At 44.0% G+C, this 27,605-nt stretch overlaps 1 protein-coding gene across 2 annotated transcripts in view; it reads right to left on the bottom strand.

Moving 5' to 3' along the window:
- Window positions 1-27,382, bottom strand: part of fndc5a (fibronectin type III domain containing 5a) — a 32,276-nt gene extending 4,894 nt beyond the window's left edge. Inside the window, exons 1-4 of one of the 2 annotated variants that reach the window (XR_007114694.1) lie at window positions 26,413-27,381; window positions 10,153-10,268; window positions 9,055-9,253; window positions 60-149 (exon numbers count right to left, since the gene is read on the bottom strand). Coding sequence is in view for 1 of the 2 variants with exons in the window: in XM_047611658.1 (XP_047467614.1) it covers window positions 60-149; window positions 9,055-9,253; window positions 10,153-10,268; window positions 26,413-26,566 (559 nt within the window). In the remaining variant the exon portion in view is untranslated. Of the gene's footprint in view, window positions 1-59; window positions 150-9,054; window positions 9,254-10,152; window positions 10,269-26,412 lie in introns of both variants that reach the window. The other variant, XM_047611658.1, reaches the window with a different exon arrangement.
- Window positions 27,383-27,605: the final 223 nt, after the last annotated feature.

The following is a 27,605-nucleotide window of genomic DNA, read 5'->3' as shown; positions in this document are numbered from 1 at the left end:
GTGAGGCGAGGGCAGACGGAGCGCACGTGAAGCCTGCCTGCCCCTGGCTCGACCCTCACCTGCCCACATGATGAGTACCACCACGATGATGATGAGCTCCCCCGCCCTCAGCTGGGAGCTCTGGCCCACCTCCTCCATTGTCACTTCGTCTGAAGGAATCAAGAGGCAACAGTCAATGAAATAGATCAGGACTGAGCAAAAAGCCAGCTAAACGTAATCCTTTAAACGATCCTGTTACACTGATTGTAAAGGAATCAAGGTCACTTTGTTGCCGATCTGAGCCTGTTACAAACATGAACTCCATTAACGCATGACATGATTCGTTGCGTCATCATTAACCTCAGTGACCTTCCGTGAAGTTTTTACATCATCGCAGATGGTGTCTGAGTCCTGAGAGGGGTTTGAAAGACATGAGCTAATGGACTTTTAACGGAAAATTAGACCATGCCACTTTCTCCAAAGACCAGTGGCTACTTAAAAAACACTGTTTCAGCATTTGCGTGTATGTTTAACGGGCCTCTGAAAACAGCAAGGACTGCTGGGTTGCTTTATCTGCCAAAAAAAAAAATGCACATGCAACTATCTCAGAGAAAAAACAGTAGATAGACGACGCTGTAATCAGGGAATACGTGAAAAGCTTAATCACGGCTGCTGTAAAATGCATAATCTGAAATCCATTTCCTCTTCTCACAGTAATTAAGAAGCTGTATGGGATGTGTTTTTTTGTTTATTTATTTATTTTTTTTTACTGAATAGAAGTAGTCTGACTTTCAGGGAGCTCAGGGGAGAGGAGGCTGTTTCAAAGGCTTTTGTGTTCATGGATATGAATATGCCATATGCAGGTTAGTTGAAGTGCGAGTCCATCGCTCAGAGTTTGGGCTGGAATAGCCGAGCTGGCATTTTAACAAACACCAAAACCACGTCTAATGTCTGCAGAGATGGCCCCCATGAATACTGTATACAAAGGTTTGAGGTTACAGCTTAAATTTGACACAGTTTGACTCTTTTGTCGGAGATGACTAAGACAGCATGAGGTGAATGAGATATGTAGGGGAGGTTGCTTTATTATAAATGAAGGAGAAGGGCCAAAATATATTAATAAAGAATGGTAGAGCCTGTAAAGGAGGTGGTACAGTTGGCATTTTCTTCCTGCTGCTGTGTGGCTTTTCTTTGGATGCTAAATTGTTGATGCTAAACCGGTGTTTGTGTGTTAGCCCTGTGAATCACTGATGACGATAATATTTGACTGCTCTTCCGTTTTTCCAATTACGTGTCCCTGCACCCGTCCGTCTCTCCGATCACATAACCACAAGTGCTGCACTAGGTCTTTTGGCCTGTTGCTGCCTTTAAATGAGGTTGTGTTTACCGTGTTCACAAAAAAAAAGTTCCACCACTGCGGTACTAACTCACTTGGTAAAAGGAAATCCTTGATACATAATTTCATAACGCGTGTAATTTCATAAGCCGCCAGCGAGCCTTGTTCTCACAATTTACAGCTGATGAAGCTCTCCAGTTCCATTTGAAGGCAGTACATATATATTTCTGCATGCAGCGTGATTATTTAACTTTAAGTCTGAGTTCAATATGTGCAGGAGACTCCAGCAACACAATTTTTGCTTTCCGGTTGTGACCCACACCATGACCCAGGTGAAGGCCACGAGCTGATGGTCTGAGGTGTCGTTGCAGTCTTGACCTCCTCATATTCCTTTTCCACGCATCTTGGATGCTTGGATGAAATACAGTTTCTTTTCCACCATTGGTCAGCGTACCCCTTTCAGTCATCCTCCTTCTTGCCATGTGCAAGCACAGATTGTCTTTCTTAAGGGCTCCTTTTGTTTTTTGCCATGTGATGGAAGGTACCACTGCTGAACACCTCTTCTCCACGCAAACAACTCTCTGTCTTCTTGCCAAGATCCTTCCGTCTGTGCTGGGTTTCACAGTCGTCAGCGCACGCTGCTGTAGAGCGACATCAGACCCGTCTGAGCTCGCTTATTTTCGTCCATTTGGGGTTTCGCTGACAGACTTTCACTTCAGACAGCTACCTTTCAAGTTCTGTATTCCTGCTCTTTGAGATTGTGGGCTTCCTTGCCTCATGCCTTGAATCTTACAGCGTTTGTTTCGCTATTTCACAGCTGCTCTATTCCCCAAATGTTCTGTTAATTGAATGCTTTTACTTGCCCAGGCCTCGTCGTATCCGCCGCGCGCGTCGGACACTTTCCTCTCTTTGTCTTTGAATTACAGCTGCTGCGTGCTAATCGCGGGGAACTGTAGCAAAGGCGCTGGCTAAAAGAAGTGATGATTTCTAGTCCATACAAAGCGTAGAAACCCTCTCGTACGCAGGCTGCCAAGGAGATGTATTTTTCATCATCGCTAATAGGCCCAGATTGTGTTAGTGCCTACTGGAGAGAACACGAAGAGAATAGTTAAGGCTTCATCTGGACCACAGGGGATCCTTCGCACTGACGGAAAGATGAGGCAAGGAAAAAAGTTAATCACAGCACTCAGGCTCAATTCACACCGGCCTCAATAAGATTCCATCATCGTCTTTGAAGTCGTGTGACGTTGCGGTGAAAAACAGGAGCGTGTACAGCAGCTTCGCCTAAAGACGGAAAGGAAAGCAGCAACACGTGGCGACGTTTTCTCGCACTGCTGAGTGTTGAGGAAGTCGCAGGCTTGATCTAAAGTTCACTGCAGCGTTAAGAGCGCGACTGTCCTTTCATTAGATGCGGTGGGTGACATTTGGAGGGCCCAGTGTGGCAGGATCCCCACGCTCTGGTGGTTTCTAGCAACAAGCAATTCTGCTGATCGATTGGCCTCTGTTGCCTTGTATTAAATAATGATTGCAAGCCAGCCCCGTCAGAGCTAACTCACCTCCACAGCTCCCTGACCGAGATCTGGACAACGCTGGGGTTTTATGAATTACCAAGTCTCGCTAACTTTCAACATTCCATTTGTTGTCAGCGAGACAAAATACAACAAAAAAGAAAGAAAGAAAGAAAGAAAGAAAGAAAGAGAAGACTAGTTTGCTGTTTCATTGCTTTTTGATTAGATTTTAGTGGTCAAAATCGTTAACTTTGTGGCTGCACCTTTAAAGAAGTAGTTAAACAATATAGTGCGTTCATTTAAAGGGGATTTTTGCTGATGAGTACTGTTCACTAGAGTGTGTCCCAGGGTTCTCATCTTCTACTACAGCTTATCTTCACTAGGGTTGCTGGAGCCTATCTCAGCTGGCATTGGGCGTGAGGCGGGGTACACCCTGGACAGGTCACCAGCCTTTAACAGGGCTAACACAGAGACAAACAACCATTCACACTCTCACTCACACCTAGGATCAATTTAGAATCACCAATTAACCTAAGGAGCATGTCTTTGGAGGTGTGAGGAAACCAGAGTACCCACGCAGACACAGTGAGAACATGAAAACTCCACCCAGAAAGGCCTGAGTCTGACTCGAACCCGGACCTTCTCGCTGGGAGGCATCAGTGTTGGCCCCTATCATCCTGTGGCTCTGATGGGAGCTTTTTCAAAGTAGAGAAAATAACATGTTCATGTAAAGAGAGCATTCTCAAATGGGCTTTTATTTGGTCATGTTCTCATGCAGTTTCCAAAAACCTCTGTGGGCATTGCCCCTCAGAAACTTGCATTTCTGTGCTCTGTTAAAGATTAGACGCTCACCTAAAGTTGGAGGAAACTGTTTTGATTCCATTTTCCTTTCCAAATGAACCCATTACCGGCCAGAGAGAGAGAGAGATAGAGACAGAGCCTCAGGCCGATAAGAGGTTGTAAATGAGTGTGTTGTAAATAGATGGTAGATTATATCTCAGTCCACCTGAGGTCTTTTAGAACTGAATACTTTACTTTGAAGAGTGGCATAATGTCTTCAAGAAACGCCACAAGTTCAGTTGCCTTTCTTTTGGGGATATTCCCAGCCCTCTCACGGGTGTTATCTTGCATTCTAATTAGTGTCAAAAATTAAAATGTGCGCTACATTTGGACAAAAATACGACATCCACTAACATTTTCTGGTCACTCTTGAGTGTCTTTTTATTTTGTAAGCGCACAGACATTTAAACATGTGACAGCCAAGATTCAACACGCATGCATAAATCCACCAACCCCCCTCACCTGATCACACATTACCAGTTTTCAGTGGGTGGATGGAAATTGGACGGTGTGATAACATCACTCTGAGCTCGGCTGATTTTATGATTAAGAGACCTTATATTTTCTGTGCTATATTTTCTCTATATGTTCTGTCTGTAATGACATTCAGACGCACTACTTGGAACAGTGCTTAATTTTAATTAGGTAGACATGTGTTTTTTGGTAAAACTGGAAATGGACAATAGGCGCCTAATCTGTAATCTATTCAGACTAAAATGACAAATGTTTGCCTTCAAATGCAGATTTTCTTCACTAATTATGCAGGTTATTGTTTCACACATAATAACTGATTATTCAAATGCGCTGTATCTGCCAGGCCGTGCTACAGACGCTGCAACAATGCCCAACTGTTCCTTTATATCTGTTGTAAATTTGTGATTGGTGACACACAATAGTTTTTTTGACTCTGAAATAAGAACTGTCGTGAAAATTTGCTTATGCTGTGGTGAAATGACCGACTTATTTCTTAATTAACAAATGAAAAATTTCTCATGTCTTCCTTTTGAAAATGCTCTGTGTAATTTGAAACGCAAGAATGTTTCTGTTCTTCAGTTCCCACATTTTGAAGGTATGTATATATATATATATATATATATGTATATATAAAAACAAAAAAAAAAAAAAACAGAGGACATCTGCTGCCCTCAAATGAAACTTGTGAGCTTGTGGTAACGACAAGGGAAGTCGTGTACACAAAATGCTTGTCATGCAAGTGGTAACATCAGCGTATGTCGTGGGAACACTGCTGCTAGGCAACTGCTGGGTCTAGATGCCATGGAGGCTAACAGCTTAACGAGATAAAGGTTAATACCCTGAACTGCCCCACTTTGCACTGTGCCCTGGGATAGAGGACCAGGAACTATTACTGTACAAATAAGACAAAAGAACTGATATAAATGACCACTATATAGACCGATCAGGCAAAACATTATGACAACATTCCTAATATTGTGTAGGTCTTCATTGTCCCTCCAAAACAGTTGTGGCTCATCAGGGAATCGACGTGGGCCCTCTGAGTGTGTCCTGTGCTGTCTCACAACAGAATGTTGTTAGTGGGGGTCTTTGGGTCCTATGGGCTGAGGGGAGGGACCTCTGTGGATCATCCCACAGGTACTTGATCAGTTTGGATCTAGTGAAGTTTGAGGGCAGGTCACCTTGTGCTGTTCTTTGTGTTTTCAGTTGTTCCTAAACCGTTTTTGTGTGTCCGTGTCTGTGTCTGTGTCATTGCTATGGGGTGGAGGTGTCTGGCCTGGTCTTGCTGGGTGGTACATTTTCTAAGTAATATCCACATGAATGCCAGGTCTGAAAGTTTCCCAGCAGAAGCTGAAGCTTAAACCCACTGTTCTCACAAGATGGTCATTGTTATTTACTTCTCCTGTCAGTGGTTTTAATGTTGTGGCTGATTGGTGTATGTTGCTCATTGTCTACTCATCTTGGCAGACATTGTCTCCCATTGCCCAGTTCTGATCTGATTCATGATGTTGTCCAGTTGTTCTCCAAAAACAGTTTAGCTAACGACCAGTTAACTTAATGTAGGAAATACCAAGTTGTAATGAAAGCACGAGTCAGATGGGAATATTAACCTTTTCCCCAGACATATGATATAATTACTAGTCAGAAACTACATGACTAAAACAAAATATTTTTGACAATGTGCATTATGAATGCACACTGTACCAAAACGTTTGCCTCCAAGGCCTTGAATGTCACACGAGTGGTATATTATTGTGGACATTTCCTGTAAACATGATCTCATTTGAAGGCAGCATTATGGTCGATGTTTTTCCATCTATTCACAGAACCTGACAGAACCAAAGGATTTCCTGCCAAAGTTTTTCTAATATCCTGGGCCAAAAAATATCCTGACTCTGCTCCTTAATTAACACAGACATGAAATTGACGTTTATTTTCTCATCTCATTATTGAAAGGAAAATGATTGGTTGCATTCCAAGAAACATCTATTCCTTGAGGGTGTTGTGGTATTTTTCCAAGAAAACCCAGCAGTGTGTTGGTCCATTTTGGATGTAGCTGATCTGGGGTATTGCTGCCTGGGGAAATATCACAGAACGTTTTCGCTGCAGCCTCATTTTGACCTACAGATCAAAATCACATGTGACAGGAAAAGAGGAAAACCTTTGGTGCAACCTTTGAGCTCTCTATCTTTATTAGATCTGAGGGGGACCAAAGAGCCTTGCACTACGTTTCATTTTCTACATTTGTGCGTCTGGTTTAAATAATTTGCCCAGAGTGGGTGTACATGTACATCCATGTGTAAACAGGATTGCGAGGATTTCTTATTCTAAGTATCGCTGCATCCTTTTTCCTTTCTTCTCTTTCGCTCGTTTTCTGGTTCAGAGTCTTCCTTGTGTATTGCTTGTACTGTTTTTTCTATATGTCTCCCTCTCCCTTTGATCTCCTGAAGCTTAAACCCATTGTGAAAGAGAAAATGAGAAGAAACGTGGAATAATCCAGCATTTCAGGCTAATACTTTGCTCTTTCCACTGAGATCAGCATGATATACGGCACAACAGACGGGGTGAAGCAGTCGAGCCAGGACGGTAAAAACCTCTCTTCTTTCTGGGAAGTTCGTCTGTCATATCAAGACAAAAGACTAACAGCTGTACTGGGACTCTCTAACACACTCTGCACTCTGTGCAATTATCTGCAGTGAAAGACAAACTCCATCGCTCTCGTTTGGAAATATTTTGTCCATCAGTCTTTCCCGGTTACCACAGAGCTCTTGTTTCACTTATTCAATTCGCAGATCTTTTATCAAACTTACTATTTATTAATAATTGATCGCTTTTTCAGCTTTTCTTTTGGTGTTTGCAGACATGCAACTTGTAGGACGTTAAACTATTCAGTGGAAAATCAGAACTGAAATGAATGAACTATTGTTGCTGCGGTGGATCGCAGATCTTAACTCAAATCGATTTCTACTGAATTCCAAAAGGTTGACTTGAAGAACACCTGTGCACCTGCCTCTAAAGGCTTCCAGTGTTTCAACGCAGCTAAGCTAATTAAACAGATGTCCTTGATCAGGCAACACAAATGAGACAGAGAAAAACGTCTGGTGTTGTGTTAAAGTGATGTTTGAGTGAAGGATGATGAATCGCAGGAATGCTCTCTGCAGACACTTCCTTTGTGATGGAGGGGAATGTGCAGAGAAGCAGGGAAATGTTTTTTTCTTTGAAGCGAACAGGGTCTTTCCCTGTGTGTGCTCTATACGTGTGTGTGTGTGTGTGTGTGTGTGTGTGTGTGTGCAGAGCCTGCCGAAATATAGAGATGTTTCATTTTTGGGGGGGATGGATGGGTGAACTGAGACAGAGTACTTTTTCCTTTAATAGCCTCCCACATAAAACAAGACAACAAACATTCATAGAAGCATCACCTACAAATAACTCTGAGGCACTCATGTGAAAAAGCAGAGGGCTGCCCTCTAGTAGAGGCTAGCTGGCTAGCTTGACCTTTGGAAAGCTAGGCCTGAGTGTTTTTGTTATCTTGCTGAGAGTTGCATGAGAAGTCTTCTACCTCTCTCGTCCCTTCACATTAAATATGAAGCTGTGTGGAAGCTGCTGGCTGACTTAAAGATGAGCAGCATGGTGAAGCAGCTGGCCGAGCTCTGCCTAAATGTCATAAAATCTACCTACCACCTCTAAAAGTCACGATATGAAGATGTTGCTTGGGGACATTTAGCTTAGCTTAGCATAAGGATATGGTCACAAAGGGGAAAAGCTCAGCTAGCTTCGCTTTGGTCCTGATTTTCTAAAAAGTGACGTGGCACGTTAATTTAGGAGATAGATTTTGGTGACTATTTACATCTGTATGCTGTCTCTTGTTAAGCTAAGTTAGCTGGCTGCTAGCAAAGCTTGGGATCATCCCTATGTTCCCTAGGTGCTATGTTCCCCGCTTTGTATGTGACTGGGGAACATAGGACCCTTTTGTTGAAAAAGGGTTAGGGTTAGGGACCCAGGGAACAAAGGTACGCGCCTGAGAAGCTCTGTGTTTAGTTTTCCAACGTGAAAGTGGTATCACGCCTCTCATCTAACAACGGGCAACAAATCAAAAAGGCACTTTTGTTTATTTGCGTGCGCCGTGCGTGACTTGGAGCCATTTCTCTGTCTTTGTGGCTTTTGAAAACAGCAGGAGAGAAAATCCCACCTCAACTCTCAAAAGAAAAACCTGCAAAAACAAAACCTCACTTGTTTGTCCGGATCCTGTGCTGTTATCGATTTCTATCAATTCTTTCCCATCTGCAGTTACAGACAACGCAGCCGGTGCTAATTAGGCCTCAGTGGTGGCGAGACCATCTCGTTGCTGCTCTGCTATGACTGTTTGACATGCCTCTGTCAGCCCACTCGCCAGCAGAAGTTCAGGCTCTGTCTAGCACCACACCCTGGGAAGTATCGGACTATAGTGGCAGCTCACATGAGAAATGAGTGAAAATGAGAGGAAGAATAGATGGAGGAGTGCTTCAGCCAAAAGCTCATTGATTTGCCTCCCCTCGCAGTTCAGCCTATCTACTCTCTGAGTCTGACAAATGCCTTTCCTCATTTTGGTTTACTGTGCACTTGTGCAGGGTGCATGCAGGGTAAGCCCACAGAGGTACATCAATACATAGTGAAGTATGCATCCCCCTGGGCTGTTTTATCCCCGTGCTGCGGTCAGTGGGGGCGAGTTCCCAGAGCACTCTGTTGTGAAATTTCATTTCACGCTTTGTGTGTCTATTGATTTTTATTGGTCTTTAGACAAAATTAGTCAAGATACTGTCAAAAGGCCACGTCCCCTCTGCACTCGCGACTTACAAAACGACAGAAACCGATTTGCACTTTTGTTGTCTGCCACCGTGTGTGTGTTTATTCGTGCGTTTTGTCTCTTTGCAGCCTCACCTTTACTTTTAGAGGCCTGAGTCTCGGCCTCCTTCGGCGTGCGGAAGCGCAGCGGTTCGCTCAGCGGGCTCGTCCCAGACATGCTGATGGACTGAACATGCACGATATAGTCTGTCTCTTCCTCCAAGTCCCATAATGCACAGGAGCGTGTGGTGGTGTTGACTTCCTGGATGAATCGCAGCATGCGCACGTCTTTCTTCTGTTGGAACAGGACACAGGAGACACATTACGCACATCAGGCTGACAGATGCTGTATGCTCTCCGAGGCTCTCAGAGGCATAGTGGTGACAATAGAAACAGCACAGATGTTTACGGTGAGGCTTCAAAATCAAACAAAGACTTCATTATAGCTAACTGGAGGGGCATTTTGAACCTCTTGAGTCCTTACACTGAATATTTCATGCTGCATTTGTATCACCTTGTGAGCTTTCTTGCCGAGACTTAGACACTTAGATGTTTAAAAATGAGTTTGTGTGTGTATGCTGAATATGAAAGCATGGCATAAAGACTGACTTTAAAATAGGAGCTACTATAATGTGAGTCCTCCATTAGTTTTAAATTATTAAAATGTGACAACAATAATTTGTTAGGGCAGTATATTTCAGCTGTACTCACTTTATTTGGAAGGTTTTTATCTCTTTAAACGTCACGCTACACCAGTTATGACTGAATTTAGCCCACTCTCCCCCTGCTGTCCTCCCCAGTCGTGTCACTCCCAACTCCTGTGTGTCTGTGTCTGCAAATTCACAAGATGGCAGCTTGTCCCACGCAAAGTAATTAGATTAATGCGTGGGTGAGAACCAAGAAACACGCGCGTGTAAGTTTGCATGTCGACTTCTCTCCTTTCTCGTAGCTGTCATGCGCTGTCAGAGTGCGGACACGCTGTCGGGCGGGATCTGACATCCTGTGATGATTCCCATAATGCACACTGACTGTCAGTAAGGGAACAAACAACCTCAACTTTATTCAGTGCATGTGTTTTTGAGACGCATTATCAACTGTATCCTCTATTAGGAAGGTTCTCATAATGTTATGCCTGATTGGTGTGTACTGTATATTGTGCACGTGTCGCGTTTGTACTGTTTGTGTTGCTCTCACCTGCTGTGTGATGGCAAAGCCGATAACGGGGTCTCCATCGGGGATGTCCCATGACACCACAGCGGAGTTCGCTTTCACCTCTCTGATGGTCACATTGACAGGAGGTGACAAGCTATCTGTGACAGAGGGCAGAAAGAAGAAGCTGTTTTTACCTTCTGTGGTAGGAGGCGATGGAAGCCTAAATCTGTTTCCGCAGGCTGCTGAAATGGCCACAAACGGCGAGCCAAAATCAGTGGTGTGAATAAATGTCTCGGCTGAATTACGTAAGGAGGAATTCATGACGGCGTTCAGAAAACACAAAGCAGTCTCTCAGAGGTATGGCAGACATCGTGCACGCTGTACATGATGTGGAAGAGTCATGATATGATGTGGGGAGAAAATCACTCTAAACATTCCAGGTGTTAGACCTCAGATTTTAAAAGAAACTACTGCCCTTTCTTAAATAATTAACCACAGTATTAGGATGGTTTATGGACAACCAACCAGTTTGGTTCAACCTGACGCAACTTCACATGATGGATCAACATAAAATTTGGTACAGATATCATGACACCCAGAGGACTAACTAATAGATGAAGATGTATCAGTGGCTAAGGTACTCATTTCGGCTTCGCAGTTCAGGCAGAAGTTACCATGATTCTTAAGGGAAAAACATTGATTTCTGGTGCAACCAAGGTACATGGAGGAGGAAAAGTGGCTGCGTAGAAAGAGTCAACTAGCAACTCTATTAGACCAATTCGTTCCGACTTTTGGTCATCATGAAACACACGGCAAAGGACAGTTTAAAAAAATAGAAAAAATAAATCACCATAGTTAAATGTCTCAGCATAGCTGTAGACTCCTGTTCCTGTTTGCAATGCTCGGCGTGACGTGTTTCTAGTGTTACAAAATGGTTTCTGATCGTGGCTTTTAGAAATTGAACACATGCGTCTCAGGCCTTCGAAGCTGTTCACTTCACTGTTGCATGCATTGATTTCTGATAAGACATTTCTAGCGTCGCAAGGATATGAAAGTCTTCCAGCCGTTCAAAGCAGCCCCGGTCAATGTGGAGGTCGCCCAGTCTTAATTACACCCGTGAAACAATAGAATCCTTCAGCACTGCAGCCGGGATTCATCGTCTTCTTTTTCTGCTAAATACTTACTAATACTTTAAACACCAACGTTTGAAAGCTTCTGGTTTAGTGGCCAAACCCAGGTGAGCTCTGCTGCAGCAGAGCTCACCTGGAAAAAACAAGCATGATAAAATGTTTCTCTCAATGTCTCGACGTGAGAAACCATGGAAAATAAAACCGAAGAGCATAGATCTGACTGTCTCAGAGACCTTTCTGTAACACTGCACAATATCCAAATGGGACTCTTACATTTGAACACTTAAGAAACTTGCTTTTAACCTGTCCTTGTTTTATTTTCTCTTGTGAGGCTGTTTTTACCTCCTGGTGGCGTTCACAGTCAGACAGCTATTACGGCTTCATCAATTCGCTCCTCTCTTTCAAAGCAGAACATGATGAAAGCCTTAATGCTGACCACATGGAGACCTCATTAAATTCAGCCACTCACTTCTTTTCCCTCACTTTGTCAGCATTTGCACACATGAGTACAATAAGACGAGTTTTGACTCATCGACTACTGTTTATATTTCAAACTCCATTTACAACAAACGCGTGCGCGTGCGGTTCCTTCGCCTGGGCTGTCGGATTTCATGTTCCGAACACACCTCCAGTTTAATTAGGGTCACAGGATACAAGATTTGAGAAGAATAATTTGGTTTCATTATATAATTAAGTGTGAGACTGTGTGTGTGTGTGTGTGTGTGTGTGTGTGTGTGTCCTCGCATACTTTATTGGCCTCAGCTGCTGGCGAATAAGACTCTATAATTACTGAATGTGTTGTTGCAGAAATCACACAAACACACACACGCGCGCACACACACACACACACACCTAATGACTACACTCTTGATATAAGAGATCGAGCATTTGTGCGGATCAGATCATCAAAGTGTAAACAACAAAGGCGTTTACTTCAAATTAGTGTGAAACGGATTCGTGGAAATGTAATAAGTATTACTTGAAGTGTAAACAGTAGCTGTCATAATTGGCAAAAAAAAAGAAAAGAAAGAAGAAATGCACCACGGAGCAAGAATTAGATTATAATGTCATGTAAAAGCAATGAGTCATGACTCATTTTTGATATTTTTACATGTAGTTAACGCCTGATGGGTCTAATTATATTTTTACTCACACTGCAAAATGTCAGTGGAATGAAAGAACTGCCTTCTAAAAAACTGACATCCGAGTGTCAACCTAAGAAGTCTACGAGTCTAAGAAGCACGGTTATGCTGAGATAAGGTAACTCTTGACATAAATAAATCCTGACATTCTTTTTCAGCACAGGGGGAAGTCAGAGTGATCTGGCCTAATATGTTATTTAATATGTTATTTACCGTGTAGCTGGCTACAGACAGCAACTTAAATTTGACAAGCTCACAAGCACAGAGCAGACAAAGCCTTGCACATGACGTCTGGCCTCCTCATGCTGGGGGCTCGGACCTCAGGCTGGGGACTGTGGACGCAGGGCACAAAGGACTGTGTCCTTATGTTGTGTTGCAGCAGGCCTCATTTACGGTGAATCACTGCGGCCCTTTAGAATTGACTGACGCTGTGAAGCGGGACTGAGGATGAGGATGGCGGCCGTTCTCAGCGAGGCTACTCGTCTGCCTGTAACGGGCATAAATCTAATTCAGCCAATCAAACGCAGGGAATGAATTATTGAACAGGTTAACGCTCACTTGCCCTTCGACTGGTGCAAACCTCACAGCTGGTAATTGCAGGATGATGGGCTGCTGCAGCGGTAGTGTACACAGGCCGACGCACTGTACGTTCAGAGGCGGTGAAACACGCTCAAAGCAAAGCGCCTGTGTCCTGCGCTCCTTTTCAGCCTGCCGCTGACGTTTTGATGAATGACCAGGCTAACGGCAGATGACAGGATGGAAACCCGCGGCATCTCTTCATCAGGAGGCTGTGTGTGTGTGTGCATGTGTGCGTGACACAGACCATTACTTTGCATTACATGCTAAAACAATCCTGCAGAATTATCAATCGAGAAAAAAAAAAAAAAAATCTAACAGCGCTGATGAGTTTGTTGAGTTAAAATTGACTCACTCTTCAGTGAGGGCTGATAACTTCTGTTCACTCTCTGATCGATGCGTTTACACGTGTTACCGCGGTTACCAAATGTGTCGCATAAATGTGCGTACACAGATCCTGAATCTCTTGACAGTATACTGACAACATCCGCTGCTACTATGAATCCTGTGGCTCACCGGATGACATCACAGTGACATCATCACCATGGCGTTGCCAGACTAGACCACCTGCCAGACTGATCTCCATTTACAAAGTGGCGGATTGCCTCCTCAAGGGGCTGGAACGGACGGGAGAAGAAACAGAAATGAGAAGATCAAAGAAAGAAACAAATTGGAGAAAAAAAATTCAAATGGGAAGCAGATGAATTTTGAATTTTGAAGTCTGGTGTCACTCAGCGCCGCCTTCTCAGTAATCTCCTGACTGCAGTCCGATCTACGAGGCTCTGCTCATGAAGCTCTGGGCCTCACGCCTCATGTCTTTCAAATCCTATAGTTCTGCACAGAGCTTGCGCGGTTTAATAACGTCTATAAATGTCTGGTCTTCATGAGGCTGCTTTCACTTTGCTCTTCAAAATGCAGCAGTCTGACGTAAATCCCTTTGAAATCAGAATTCCTCTCCCGCCGGATGAGCTTAAGTAATGATATCTCACGGTTTCACTGATGTCTGTCTTCCTTTCAGTGTGCATTTCTTTTGTTTCTCCTATACGTTCTCGCGCTGCTGACTGACAATTGCATCGAATAAATGAGTCTCGCTCGGAGAGCAGACCTTGATCTCTCAGAGATTCCTGCTTTTATTAAGAGGCAGACGAAAAAAGAAATGAAGTACAGCGCAAAGATGGCGAGGGGTTGTGACAGGGTGGAGCTTTAAAAATATATGCCCTTGTTATTTCATCTTAGCTTCCTGGAAAACAAAGTTAAAGCATCTCTTTGAGTGTCCTCACATCCCACAGCTTCTGGTCACGTTTTGTTTTTTCTCTCTTTGTCCAACTCCACGTACGAGTGCGTCACACCGAGGGGAGGGGAGAGAGGGGACGCCGGCCTTGACTGCGGTCCTTAAATATCCTCGTGACATGAGAGCCAGCTCTAATGAAACACCAGACAGATGTCTCCATAAACTCTCCATGGCACGCGGTACGCCTCGCCCTGAGAGACGGGGGTGACTTTGAGCCGTGGCGGATGTCCCTGGTGCGCGCGTTCGTGCGTCTTTGTTAGCTGACGATGATCAGAGTGACAGCCCGCTGTCTGTCCCACGCTGAGCAGTTTAAAGAGTGACAGCTCCTTAATGTCCGCCTTCATTAGAAAACTCTCTGGGACGGAGCGTGCATGCATGTGTGCGCGGCAAAGCGTATGCAGCAAAGTTACTTTTCAACAAAACAGACTTAAAAAAAAAAAACTAAAAAAAAAATTGGATTTGACCCTGTTGACGCTTGGCTTTAAAGTGTGGTTCAGTGATCTGAACACAAGTGGACAGCCAAGTCACAACACCTGTCATGTGTGTCCAAGCTCTGACCACTTGTGTTTAGATTTTCTCAAAGCCTGTCACTTATTCCGTCAGTCCGCCCCCAAACAAACGCCACATTTGCCAGAAATATCAAACGTTTCAAGAAAAAAACAAATCACGCTCTGCATTGTTCACCTCATCCCTCACTGATGACACATGTGGTGAAACGTGACCCAGACCACCTCTCTGAGCAGTGTTTGGATTCAGAGGTGTCCTCTTGAGATCCCATCGCCCCGGGGCCAAGATTGTACAACCAAGTGCAAACAGGGTCGATATTCACTAAACCCTGTCATTGTTTAATGAACAGCCTCCCTGATGATCGTTCCTCCGATACCTCCTTTGGCCACCCCTCTTCCCCGACTCCTTCTCTGGAGCTTTGTTTGCTCTGACACACTTCATAAACACTGAAAAGGCGAGGGCTAGGGAGATGGGGGGATGCTGCAGGTAGGTAATATATAATGTGGAATGCATAGTGTAGTGTCCTATAAAGAAAATATTAGTTTTTCTTTTTCTAATTTTATTGTCCTGGTGTTTAGATATTTACTTTTTTGTATCATTTGTTGGAAACAACCAAATTTATATGCAGTATTAATGTGAACTAGGCAGAGTAATATTGTATCTGAACAAGAAAAACAACTGTATGCTAATGCAAATAGTCCAGTAAATGCGTACACAGTGTATCACAAAAATAATCAGTTCAGTCCGACTGCATCCGCAATGCAGTTTAGCCTCACTCTGGTGGAAACTCAAACTGTACACTTCCAGCTAGGAAACAGTCTGACGCCCAACTTTGGCACTTCTGCTGACCCAGGTCGTCCCACGCTACATCTACTTTATTAGCATATCGAGATCTGATCGTGATGTGGGCAGAACTGAGGCAACATTAATTCCGGGTTATAAATGTAAAGGCCTTGGATCAGATGCCATCATTAGCATAATGTATGCATGGGTTGGAGTACTTCATACCTAATGCACAGTAAGTATAGTTTTCAGACTTGGCCATGTTTTTAGTTAGTATTGTGTTTTAGTGAAGCAAAACTTCGTTCCAAACCTTGGTACCTTGGAGCAGTTGCAAATCTAGTAATCCACGCTCAGGTCAAATATATTTAGTTACCGCAAACATTTATTTTAAGAGTTAACGGACGTTATATAACATGTTGTTGTTTATTACAAGAAAGGTCTTCAACAATTTTCAGACCAAGGACCTCAAACTGATAAAGATTAAGTAGGGACCCCTTACTTACTATATGTGTTCTATATTAAACTCAGCCTAGTTTTATTTGTAAATATACATTATTATTATTATTATTATTTTGCATTCAATACTAATCTATCCCTTATCCTTTTACTAAAATATGTTGGATTCATGTTATAGTGTATTTAAATAAATTTAAATTTGTGGGGGAAAATTAAAAAAAACAAGAAACAAATATACATAAAAATGTCTAATCAACCAAAGATTTTGCGACCCCCCTGCAGGGGACCCCCTAGGGGTCGCGGACCCCCTGTTGAAGACCAATGTTTTATAATATAATCATGTTTAGATTAAACTAAGGAGACATATTTAAGACATGATTGTCAAACAGCTGAAAAAGTGATTCATGTGCATGGTCTTATTTACATACTCAAGTGTACATGAGCTTGTTGATATTCTGTAAAAAAGAAAAAAGATGAAAACCTAATTTCCAAGTACAAGCGGCCAATAAATCTGAATTTGACTTCTTCAGGACAGAACCTGTCGGCTGAAATCAGGTTATCTGGTAGACTTGCTGCTGGCTCGGTGTCCCGCTGTGGCACGCATGAGCAATTGATTAGAACAGAACCATCATTCCTGTTAATGCTGTAACTTTACTTTAAGGGGAAATGGCAGCTGTGAAAAACCAGAAGATTTGGCAATATTTCCCAACTCCTGCTTCTGTTGTGTGTGTGTGTGTGTGTGTGTGTAAGACATTAGTTTAGGAGCGTGATCTGTTCAGCTTCACTACACTTGTGACCCCAGTCACCCTGAATCAGTCTCATTCAGAGTGATACCTGAGCAGACACCAGGGGCTTTAAGAATGGGAGATCATGAAAGCAAAGCAAAGCAAAGCAAAGCAAAGCAGAGCAGGGCAGTGCTCCGGCTTTCACCCAGCCCCGCAAAGGAGGTGTGACTGATTTGCGCTGCCTTATTACAGCTCTGCAATCCTTAGTGATGCCTTCCTCAGAGTCGGACCTCCAGGGTGGTTCTGCTCCCTGGGATGCTAATGAGTTGGTCTCAAAAACTGCCGCCTGTTTTTACATCATATTCCACGGTATTTTGCAGGCAAGTACAGGCCTCAGGTGTTACTTCCTGTTCTCCCCTTTGAAGCACTTTTGGATCACTCGTTCACATTAGCAACTTTAGTTCATTTCACGGATAAGAGTAGGTTACTTTGCGCGGAGGGTGTAATGAGCAGCAGGTGGGAGAGGATATAAAAGCGTTTGAAGGGAACTTTGTGCCGCAGCCCTAATGGCCAGAAAGTGTGAACCGAGGGGGAAAAGACGACTGTGAATTAGCACGTGTTGATTAACGTGCTGACATCTCAGAGTGGAGCCTCGAAGAGCGCTGGAAAAACTGCAGTTACTTTCCGTTCGGTCTTCCCGCTAACATGTTATTAAGTCTCAGGGCTGTATCGCGCTCTCGGGGAGGAGGGCGGACGGGGGGGTTAGCATACAAACAGCTGGCAGGGTGCAGGCTCCCCCTCATTCATAGTTAATGTGCCATGATGGAGCCATCACGATTTTGTGCTGATCTGGAGTATGCCCTTGCACGAGTCAGAGCAGAACCTTGGCATGTAGCGGTCTCGTCCTTGCGGATGCGCACACAGGCGCCAGCGCACAAACCGCACGCAAGTTTGAAGCATCGCGGCGCGTTTGGAGAGGAGGCGAACACAAAACGCTCGCATGTCTCGTTTAGGAATTAAAGCATCCGGTGAATAATTTAGGAGTGCTCTGTGTGCTCACACTGTAAGGCTGTGTCATGTTTCATAATTGATTGGCCATAATGCCTTTTTCATTAGAAGCGCCCGACTGTTTCACAGCCTCTTTTCTGTATGACTGCAAAGAAACGTTACGTAAACCACAAAAGGGAGCTCCTCTGAGGATCTCGTCTTTTCCTCTTTACCCCGTCTTTTTTTTCTTCTTGTTTTTCTCGTACAGCTCCCAGCGCATTTGGAGCTGTATCCACCACCTCCTTCTCAGAGCAGCTCCACCTCGTACGTTTCCTGTATTTCTTCCCCCCTTTGCTTTCGACACCTATTCTCAAACCTCCCGTTCACAGACATGGCTCCGTCTACCTGTTTCTTTGTTTTCTTCTCTCCCTGTCTCTCCAGTGCTATTTGCCTTCTTTCTGTAAAGCTACTACAATGAGGCTTGTTGGCGTCGCCTGATGTGTAAAGCCCGGAACCGACACTTGCAGAATGGACGCGGCGGGTGAAGAGAGGGAGACGGTAGCCTAACTGTGACTCATCCGTGTGCTGCTCTATTATTGATTGACCTCACGCTACTCACTCGCTGGCTTCTGATCAGCTGGTGTACAGTGGAGGCAGATACACTTTACAGGAACACTTGTTGTTACCATGGAACATGTAGGTTTTTATTTATTTATTTGTTTTTACATTAGGTTCTTCATCTCAGATATTGCATGTCTGGGGCTGCAGCGAGTGTGTTTTGTTCATGCGTTGCCCTCCACGGCCCATTCTTACTCCGCACACAGCAGCGCGGCGCTGTCACATAATCACACCTAAGGGTCGTTTTGTCCCTTTGTAGAGAAATGAGTTATTTACTCATAGGAAATGAATTTTCCAAACCCGCTGGCCTTGAGAACGCTGAGGTGTGGAGGGTGTGGAGGGTGGGGTAGCCGAACTGCATCTTTTCCCCCCCTCCCCTCCTTCCATCAGTTTCTGTCACCGTGGACACACGAACGCGACTGATTTCTCTAATTAAATGTCAAAAGGCAGCGTATGAAAATCAATTCAGCCTTGTGTACAGAGAGAATGCGAGCCAGCTAATTCAGAAAGGCAAGGAGTGCCGTGAGGCTGATTATCTGACAAGCCCACTGCTAATGAAATCTACTCCCAAATCAGGAGCCGCCATGGCCCCCAGGCAGGGAAGCAGCGGTGATATGGGCTGGGCCCGATAACGCTAAAGGAGCTCACAGCTTGATATAAGGTTATGAATATAATATTAAAGCTTTATTATACACTTTCCCTTTTTTTTCCCCCCGTTTTGGTTTCTCTCTGTGGATTCCTTCCAGGGCTGCCGATGATTTGGACACAGCTGGGAAAATAACGCCCACAGTATCTGCCTGGGAGGAATGGAGTCGGGCGGAGTGAGAGAACACGAATAATACTCTCTCTCTGATTCTTCCATCTTTCACTCTCTCCTTTTACCACCAGTGGTATCTGTCCCCCTCACTGTATTTATCTTTCCCTCCCGCGCTGCTAACTGGAGCCCTTCTGCATACGTTCATTTCTCTCTCATCACTGCCGTCATCTCTGTTCCTCTGTCGAGCAAGTATTCCCCTAGGAGACTTGAACATGCTGAGTGACTGACTACTGGCCCCTGACTGTGGATTGAGGCCCCCTACACAGTGCAGGCGCGCAACCCGCCCCCCCGCACGGTGGTTGATCATGGGAGACTGATTGACAAACGCACACACTGTTTAACATATGCAGGCCTTGGCCCGCGTGGCCGCGTTAACACAACCGTGAAAGAAAGGGATTTCTGGATCATCTGTGTCAGACACAGCTCATGAAGCCCGGAGACAAAACTTTGTTTGAAGGTGCTGCAGGTGCCCTCCTGCTGGGCACACCTGTGCCACAGACAGAATAAAGAAGACGCACCATCTGGGCCACCGCACACTCCACTCCACGCGCACAGGAAGTACTTTCATGCGCTCCTGGGCTGATGGGGAGGGGATGAAAATCTCAAAGCCGAGAATCTGACTGATCACCTTTTGCGCCTATAATGAAGCACACTGTTGAAACAACTCCACAAATAGCAGTGCACCGTCCACCAGCAAACTTTATAGGCTGTAATCTGTTGGCGCCGAAGCTGTGCCCTTTCATTTTTATGTGGTACAAGGTAATTTATTTGAGTGAAATTATACAATGAATGCCAGCAGACACAGCCTGTAACTTTACAGAAAAGGGTTTGTCAGTGTCGCTGAGTTGTAACTGATGTACATGAACATTAAAATGTCATGTTCCAAAGACACAGATTTGAATGGACTTCACCACTGTGTAGGTTACCTGGAATGATTAAGAGTCCGGAGATTAACAACGTGAAAGTCATTAACGTCCAACCTCAAAAATTAAGGAACACAATAAATGTGTCAGGGTTTTTATGGTTTATAGCGTTTCAGACAAATCCTCTGCACACACACATCCTCCAGGTAATCACACTTAACTGCGATTAAAATATAAAATATATGAACAGCAGACCTCTTGGTGTGTCTTAACCTGATATGCTGAACTTATTCATCTTTATTTTTCTCGGCTGCCATCTAACTCTGTATGAAGGCTCGTGTGGGAGGTGGTTGACCACAGTGAAACACTGCATGTGAACAACCAGATGGGCGAAGAACGGGTGAAATTCTTCAGCGTGTGAGCGCGCACCTTTACGCTCGTGCCATCCTCCTCCACCTGCGGCGCACACTCAGACGTGACGATGGACAGATGACTTGGCTGCGTCACAGAGCCACCGCTGCCACGTCAGCCATTCGACATCCGCCTCTTTCTCCCACAGGCCCAGTGTCCACATGGCTGTGGCCATCTGCCCTGTTTCAATCCATTTTGTTTTGTTTTTTTACCAAATATGAACTAAACTGACAGACTGAATGAACACAGACAAGAAGAGGTTCCAACTAAACTTGCAACAAAATTTTTTTTTTTAAAAAAGGCAGTTGTTCTGAAAGGTTGAGCGGACGTAAGTCCTTGCTATTAAGCACAAGGCCATCGCTCTATTCATCTGTGTCTAAGCCATTGGTGAGCGCTCAAAGAACTTCGAGAGGCTTTTAGAAACGTGGAAGAGGTTATTGTGCGCCGGAGGAAAGAGCGGCAGCAGTAGTATGCGGACACAAAATCTCAGCAGCGCTGCCACTCTGAGTGGACTTTGTGAAACGGTTTTTCCATCATGCTTCATTCACTTCAGCTTGTCAGGTGGCAATTTAAATGTGACAGGGTACAAAAAGGCTCGCGAAAGATTATCTTCGCAGCGCTGATGGAAACAGAGGAGAGGAACACTCTATGGAGGAGGATGGACTTCTCAAACCTTCTCAAACGGCCCTTTTGTCTTCCAGTCCCAATTCTGTGCTCCAGAAATACACCAGCGCACCCAAATGGGGATAATAAATTTGATCTAGTTTCATATTCGAACTCTGAAGCTCCTTCATATTCAAACCCAGGCGCACACCTGCACAACCTAAAAAAAAAAAAAAAAACACAGCATTTCCTTGCGTGGAAAAAGCCAATGACTGGAGTAATGAGGTCACTAATATATAATACATGTAAAAGTTTTCATTGAAATAAAAAAATATGGTTATGAATAATAAACAATAGGAAGGCTCTGAATATTTCAGTGCTACATCTCGCTTATTAAGAAGCCAAAGACTTGCAGTTACACAAGTAACGAGAGATCAGGGGGAACGAAGACTGTGTGATCTGTCTGAGGTCTCAACAAAACACTGTTATAGTTTGGTGTACAGACAATTAAATAGGATTGTATTATATATGTTTTTATTCAAATGTATCCATCTAATTTTAATAGGAGTGAGTCTCTCTTTTACAAAAAGTGGGTTGGGTGGCTATGCTAGCTGATTGTACGCAAAGATCTAGAAAAAGTGTTTTCTAAATGGAGGTTGACACATTCATCACTGTTGTGCTAATGTCGGATGCATATTTTAAAAAATATACCTATGAATGCTGTTCCAAAATTACAAATTGCATTTTGCAGATATAACAAAGCATAGCCCCTGTTACACAACATTATGGAAACATGCAACTATATCATATCAGGCTAAATTAGCAAACAACTTCTGGGGATCTAACTGTGAGGCTAGTTCTTCAACAATGAGTAAGGTTCATTAGAAACTGTGTGGAAGTAAACAGCTCGGCTTATTTCTTAGTGATTAAGCACATATCACATAGAAGTTATGTTCCCTTGTAATGTAATAAGTGCTTCTTATTGGATTTAGTAGTATTCTGCTGATGTTTCCTTGCAACAGATTTAACATTCATTGACTTAAACAAGGATGACTCATCTGTGATGTCAGCCATACTGTAATGTTCTGTTTTTGAAGCTGCACAGTGGCATCAGCCTTCACCACTTTGGCTGCTTGTTCTAAAGTGAGCAAAATGGGATGAAGAAAAAGTTTTTAGTCACCTGTCAGTCAAAGTGGCCGCGCCCTAATTATCCATAACTTGAAACTTTTTAAATACGTGAATGGATCATAAAACATTCCTCCACATCACAGTCGTCAGGAATTGAGACATTACTTAAAGAGACTAAAAATACAATGTCAAGTGTTTAAAAATTATAAAAATGTAATGTGGCAGTAAACACTGACGTCCTATTAGATTCAGCATCTAGTGGCCTTTGTTTTTCTTCTAACTTCTATGTTGGCTTAGTTTTTCAGTACCAGAGCCTGCTCCCTGGTCTGAAATTATCACGCATATCTAAGAACCTGAGACTGTAAATCACATTGTTCATGAGGGATTTCTGGGTAACTACTGCAAACCCATCGAGGCTCTTATGATTTTGCAGCATACCACAGAAATACATGCTCAAAGTTGCCATCTTTCCGTTTTGATCTCCTTGGCGACACCTGTGGGAATAAGTAGTAAGTGTTGCCTGAGTGAAATTGAAAGTGAAAGTGTCTCTAGTAGGAAGATAACTGCTGGGTGATAGATCGTGTGCCATTTAGTGTGCATAGCTTGTGATTTTGAGCATGACGCCTAGTCAGACACCCAGTTCTAAATCTTCCGAATGGAAGCTCCAATGCAGTGACTAAACAGACACTGATCGAAAAGAACATCTTTAAAATTTTACTTTATTTACTTAGAGTAGAATTTCAAAAGAAAATAAAAGGCTCACTGATTCAGTACACAAGTGTGTACTAAGCTGGTGAACTGTGCGTGCCCACTGCGGCCTCTGAGTTAAACGCTTTGGTAGTGTGCATTGATTTCTCCATGTAAATAATGTGGAATAAACAGCAATGAAAATGAAAACACGAATACCAGAGAAAGTCACACATAACACAATCTAAATACTTTACTCCAATATTTACATGCTCTTGCAACATAAGTAGATTCTCCTGCCACAGCCCCCAAAATCTGACGCAACACATTTGTGTGAAGAAAATGCAGTGTCTGTGTAGCAGACTGTAACAAACTCATGGGAAAGAAGCTGAGCCGGACTACTTTCAGAAAATGTACTAAATGCAAACAAGGACACCAACACAAACACTATTCCACACACACGCGCGCGCGCGTTTCTGTGTCCCTGCGACTCATATATATGCAAACACTGACTGCACACGCACGCACACACCCTGCACAGACAGATCTGAAGAGGATCGGGGCAGCAGGGTTGTACAGAAGACATAATATTGCACAGCCGAATACGAACGCGAGACGCGCAGTATTCTCTGCACAATGGACTCTGTGTCTGTTCAGAGGCAATCACTCATAACATTTCATCCATGTGACAAAACCGCCATCTGGAAACAATAACATCGGAGCCCTGGAGGGTTTTTATTTTATTTTTGTAAATGAATAATGCAGAATGATGTCTCTGACAAACAGCCCTTAAAGCCTAAACAAGTATTCGCAATTTGCGTTTGAGGCTGCGTGGGACGAACGGCTCGCGAAATCCTACAAAGTCACATCTGTTTTGAGTTTGTCTTTTTCTGCTTTGCTCTGACTGATTGGACTGATAAATATTCAACGTTTCATTTGATGATAATTTGGGCGGAGAGGAGGAGACGTGTAGGTAGGTGTTGTCTTTTTACAAACTTTGGCTCTTAGAAACATAACTGCTCTCTATGGATGCTAGATAGCTTTGCACTTGACACATAATGTACTGTATTCACTGAGAATTTATCACCTAGCGGGAGGCTGCCAAAATATTCTAGGGTTTACAGTACAAAGAAAATAACCCCTGATGCCTTGAAAGGCTCAGCCTTCTTGACTCATTATTAAAAACGTCCCTGAAACTAAAAAAGCGCAGCCCCGGAGTCTTTCCACTGCTTGCATCAGTGCTCAATTTGTTGATTGATTCATTAATTTTGTTTGCTTTTTGTTCTGTTTTCCAAACTCAGGACCGTTAGGGAGCGGAGAAAATTGCCTGCAAGGATTTATGGCCTCATTTAGACGAATGTGTTACAGAGTCGATTTACATTTTAAATGGAAACATTACCTTTGCCTGGATCAACCGACTGTTTATGAGTGACTATAAACACAGACCCAGTAAAGACGTCAGAGAGGCGCGTATTTTATGGCGCCACGGTTTGCACCCACTCAGTCTCACCTCTCCACCTTGACATCGATTTGGCCTGGTTTTCTGGGCGCAGTCTTAAAATAACGCAGGACACCAAAACTAGACGGAATCTAAAAGTTACGTTTCTGAATTGATGGTGTGTTCTCAAGCCCGCGAGGCCAAAACACTCTCAGCATCGAGGTACACTGAGCAGTGATTTTGAAGCGATAAATTTCAACTGGGGAAGTTGGCTCAGTTGTCAAGGAACAGTAGATGTTAAAATTTCCATTTCTGTCTGACTCATTTTTCAGATTATTTTAAGGAAACGAGGAGGAAACCATTCAACAATGGCTTGAGGCGTAACCACTACAACGTCATGAGGGCATTCTCTTTTTAAGAGTGGAAATAAATACAACACTGTATTACTGTACCACAGTACACACACACACATTGAAAGATAATCAGGTTTTCACAGACTTCTCTTTACGTAGAGTTCTTGTCCATATTTATTTGAAAGCTGAAGTTGATGGTTATGAATGAAGATCACGTGGCATGAGCTAAAGCTCAAACTGAGCTACTGAATGGATCAACATTTGAGGTTATTTAAACATGTCCTGGCCTCAATGAATTTTTTTTATTTACTATTATTTCTGCAGAGTTGTTTCTGACTGTGGCATGATGGAAAATCTACATACACATATCTATTATTGGTGTAGCGCATCTTCTCATTTAACAAGCAACACGCAGTACTACTACTTGTTTAAGGGTTTATAACACTTTCCAATGCAGTTTCTAATGCAGAACATTAATTATCAGCATCCATAACTGCTAATAAGAAACAATACCCTCTCTCTTTCAGTTACTTATATGTAAAGGTAATTAAGGATTTAAATACATGCATTTTTAAATCACTACATATGTATTTCTTAACATTTGTCTCATCAGCCATGAACATTTCACCATTTAAATGTGTAGAATGACATGGCAAAGCAAGTGGGGTCATAACTAAATTCGAGAAATTACTAATTATTTCATTTAGAGAAGCTCATATAACTGAAGTACAGCAGCGTAAGTGGGAACGTTCATTTGGAAAGGAACACTGTGGGCTTCAAGAGTCCCTCCACTAATTTGTAATTAAGCATCAAGAATGGCTATAGAATTGCTTAGTTTTGTAGGAGATTGATGTTTGTGTGTGAGTGTGTGTGTGTGCGCCCAAGAGCAAGAGGCAGCCCCGTAATCCATCGTCAGTGGAAAGGTTGAGGAGTGGGAGGATGCCGAGGGAACCAGAGGTGCATTTTGATGCCAGGAGTGAAGTGTGGCACTCCATTGCAGCGAGCGGTCAGGTGTTTGTGTGTGTATCTATATATATATAAAAAGTGCTTTTAGAGCCCAAGCTAGAGAGTGCAGGTCGGACACCAGCACCCACACAAGCTCAGCACGCATCACTGGTGTTTTTCATGGACGTCGTGGGGCAGAGGTGGATAGTTATAATCAGTTATAGGGTAAAATGTCAACAGATGCTCGTAGGATATTCTAATTTCCACACTGGCACACTCTTAATACACAGCTAAGGTCAACAGGGAAACGACAGTTTAAGGTTGATGTGTGTGCTGCAGGTTATAGCACCTGTCTGAAATGAGATTCAAAGGTCAGTTTGGCTCACATCACACACACGCGCGCACACGCACACACACGCACACGCGCATGCACTCGCGGTTTCCGCTAGGTCAGTTGAGCCTCACTAATCTTAATCAGTCCACACTGATTTATGCTTCTCTCTGGTTGTGATTTTGTGTTGAAATCTTGAAGCCACCCGCTGTCACCCTTCATATTTGTTCCAATAGAGTGCAACACTGACGTGCCCCTACACTGTATTTGCAAACACAGTCAGCATTTCTACAAACACAACAGACCACGCAACGTCTCACATTAATACCGTCTCAAATCTAAAGCCTGTGCAAAACCAGCTCCGCTAAAGCCAGAAGCATTTTACCCACATGCCGATGCAGACCCCCGGTTCGGCCGATAACAGGCAATTAATTATCAGTGTGCACGGCCAGGCACTGAGCAGCTGCGCTGAAATTCATGGAAACATGCCTACCGTCGCACATAAACTTACCCGCCGTCACTCGAGAGACGCCGAGAGCGCTGAGGGCGAGCAGGAAAATTCTATCCATGTTTCTAACGCTCGGAGGACGTGCGGTCCCATTTACTCTGGCCGGGGGTGCCGCGTTAACCGCCGAACTGGTGCGCCGCGGTGTGCTGCTCGGCATTCACGTCAGTTCGTGCGTATCGTCTCGACTGGAAAAAAAAAAAGGAGGGGAGACCGACGGTCTGTCGGCGGCGGCGTTTCAGCACCTCGGACAGCGCTTCAGTGACACCTCCGCTCCTTCAACAGCCTCCACCGCCCCCGAGCCCAGCACCCAGCCACGGGGCAGCATCACGGACCGGTCTCGAGCCTTGCGGCGTTCATATGCGCCGTCGGTCTTCCAAGTGTGCTCCAAAACCCTCCCCGATCTGCCGCTGCCGCTGCTGCTGCTCCTGCTACTGCTGCTGATGGTGGTGGTGAAGCTGGAGGTGGTGCTCAGCACCGTTCGGCTGCTGCAGACAGAGTGAAACGTGCTGTCTTTGTCTGGACCGTCCCTGCCTGCCTATCACACCGACTCCTGGAGGCTTTACAGTGAGAGAGCGAGGCTGCAACACCTTCAGTACAACCCGCCTGTTCACACTCATGAAATATAAATCATGAAATGCCGAAAAAAAAATGCACACAAAGCTAAACTTTCTTCATTCTTCCTTGATGTTCAAATTCCTAGCTGTGGCCTACTTAAATCAACTCTCTCCACATCCAACAGATTTCACACTACAAGCCTAAAAAAAAACAAAAAAAAAAAAAAACGGCCGAGCAAACAACGTACACTTCTTCCAGGCCTCAGCGCAGCAACGAAGGACGAGCGCAGCTGATCAAAAGCGAACTTGCCGCGAAACAGCCCTCTCCTCTCTGTGTCTCATCCTGCTGCTTTGCTTGCCCACTTGGTGAGCCATGTAATCTGAATTACCGCTGCCCACTCGTCGATTAAATATGCATACACTGGCCCACGCAAACAGCGCAAAGACAAAGTCTCCGTGGAGCTGCTTTGAGCTGCTTTTTCCCCCCACTTCACAAACAAACACGTGCCTCTTGACATCGCCGCGGAGTTTACTCTCCTCAGCACCCACTCTGGCTCTCATTGTTTGTAAAAAAAAAAAAAAAAAAAAAAGCACCTAGAGCGCACGATGAGGCGAGAAAAGTGGATAAAGTGGATAAAGTCT

The sequence above is a fragment of the Mugil cephalus genome, chromosome 17 (assembly GCF_022458985.1).
Source record: "Mugil cephalus isolate CIBA_MC_2020 chromosome 17, CIBA_Mcephalus_1.1, whole genome shotgun sequence".
NCBI classification, from domain to species: Eukaryota; Metazoa; Chordata; class Actinopteri; order Mugiliformes; family Mugilidae; genus Mugil; species Mugil cephalus.
This window is presented reverse-complemented; position numbering and strand designations above follow the sequence as displayed.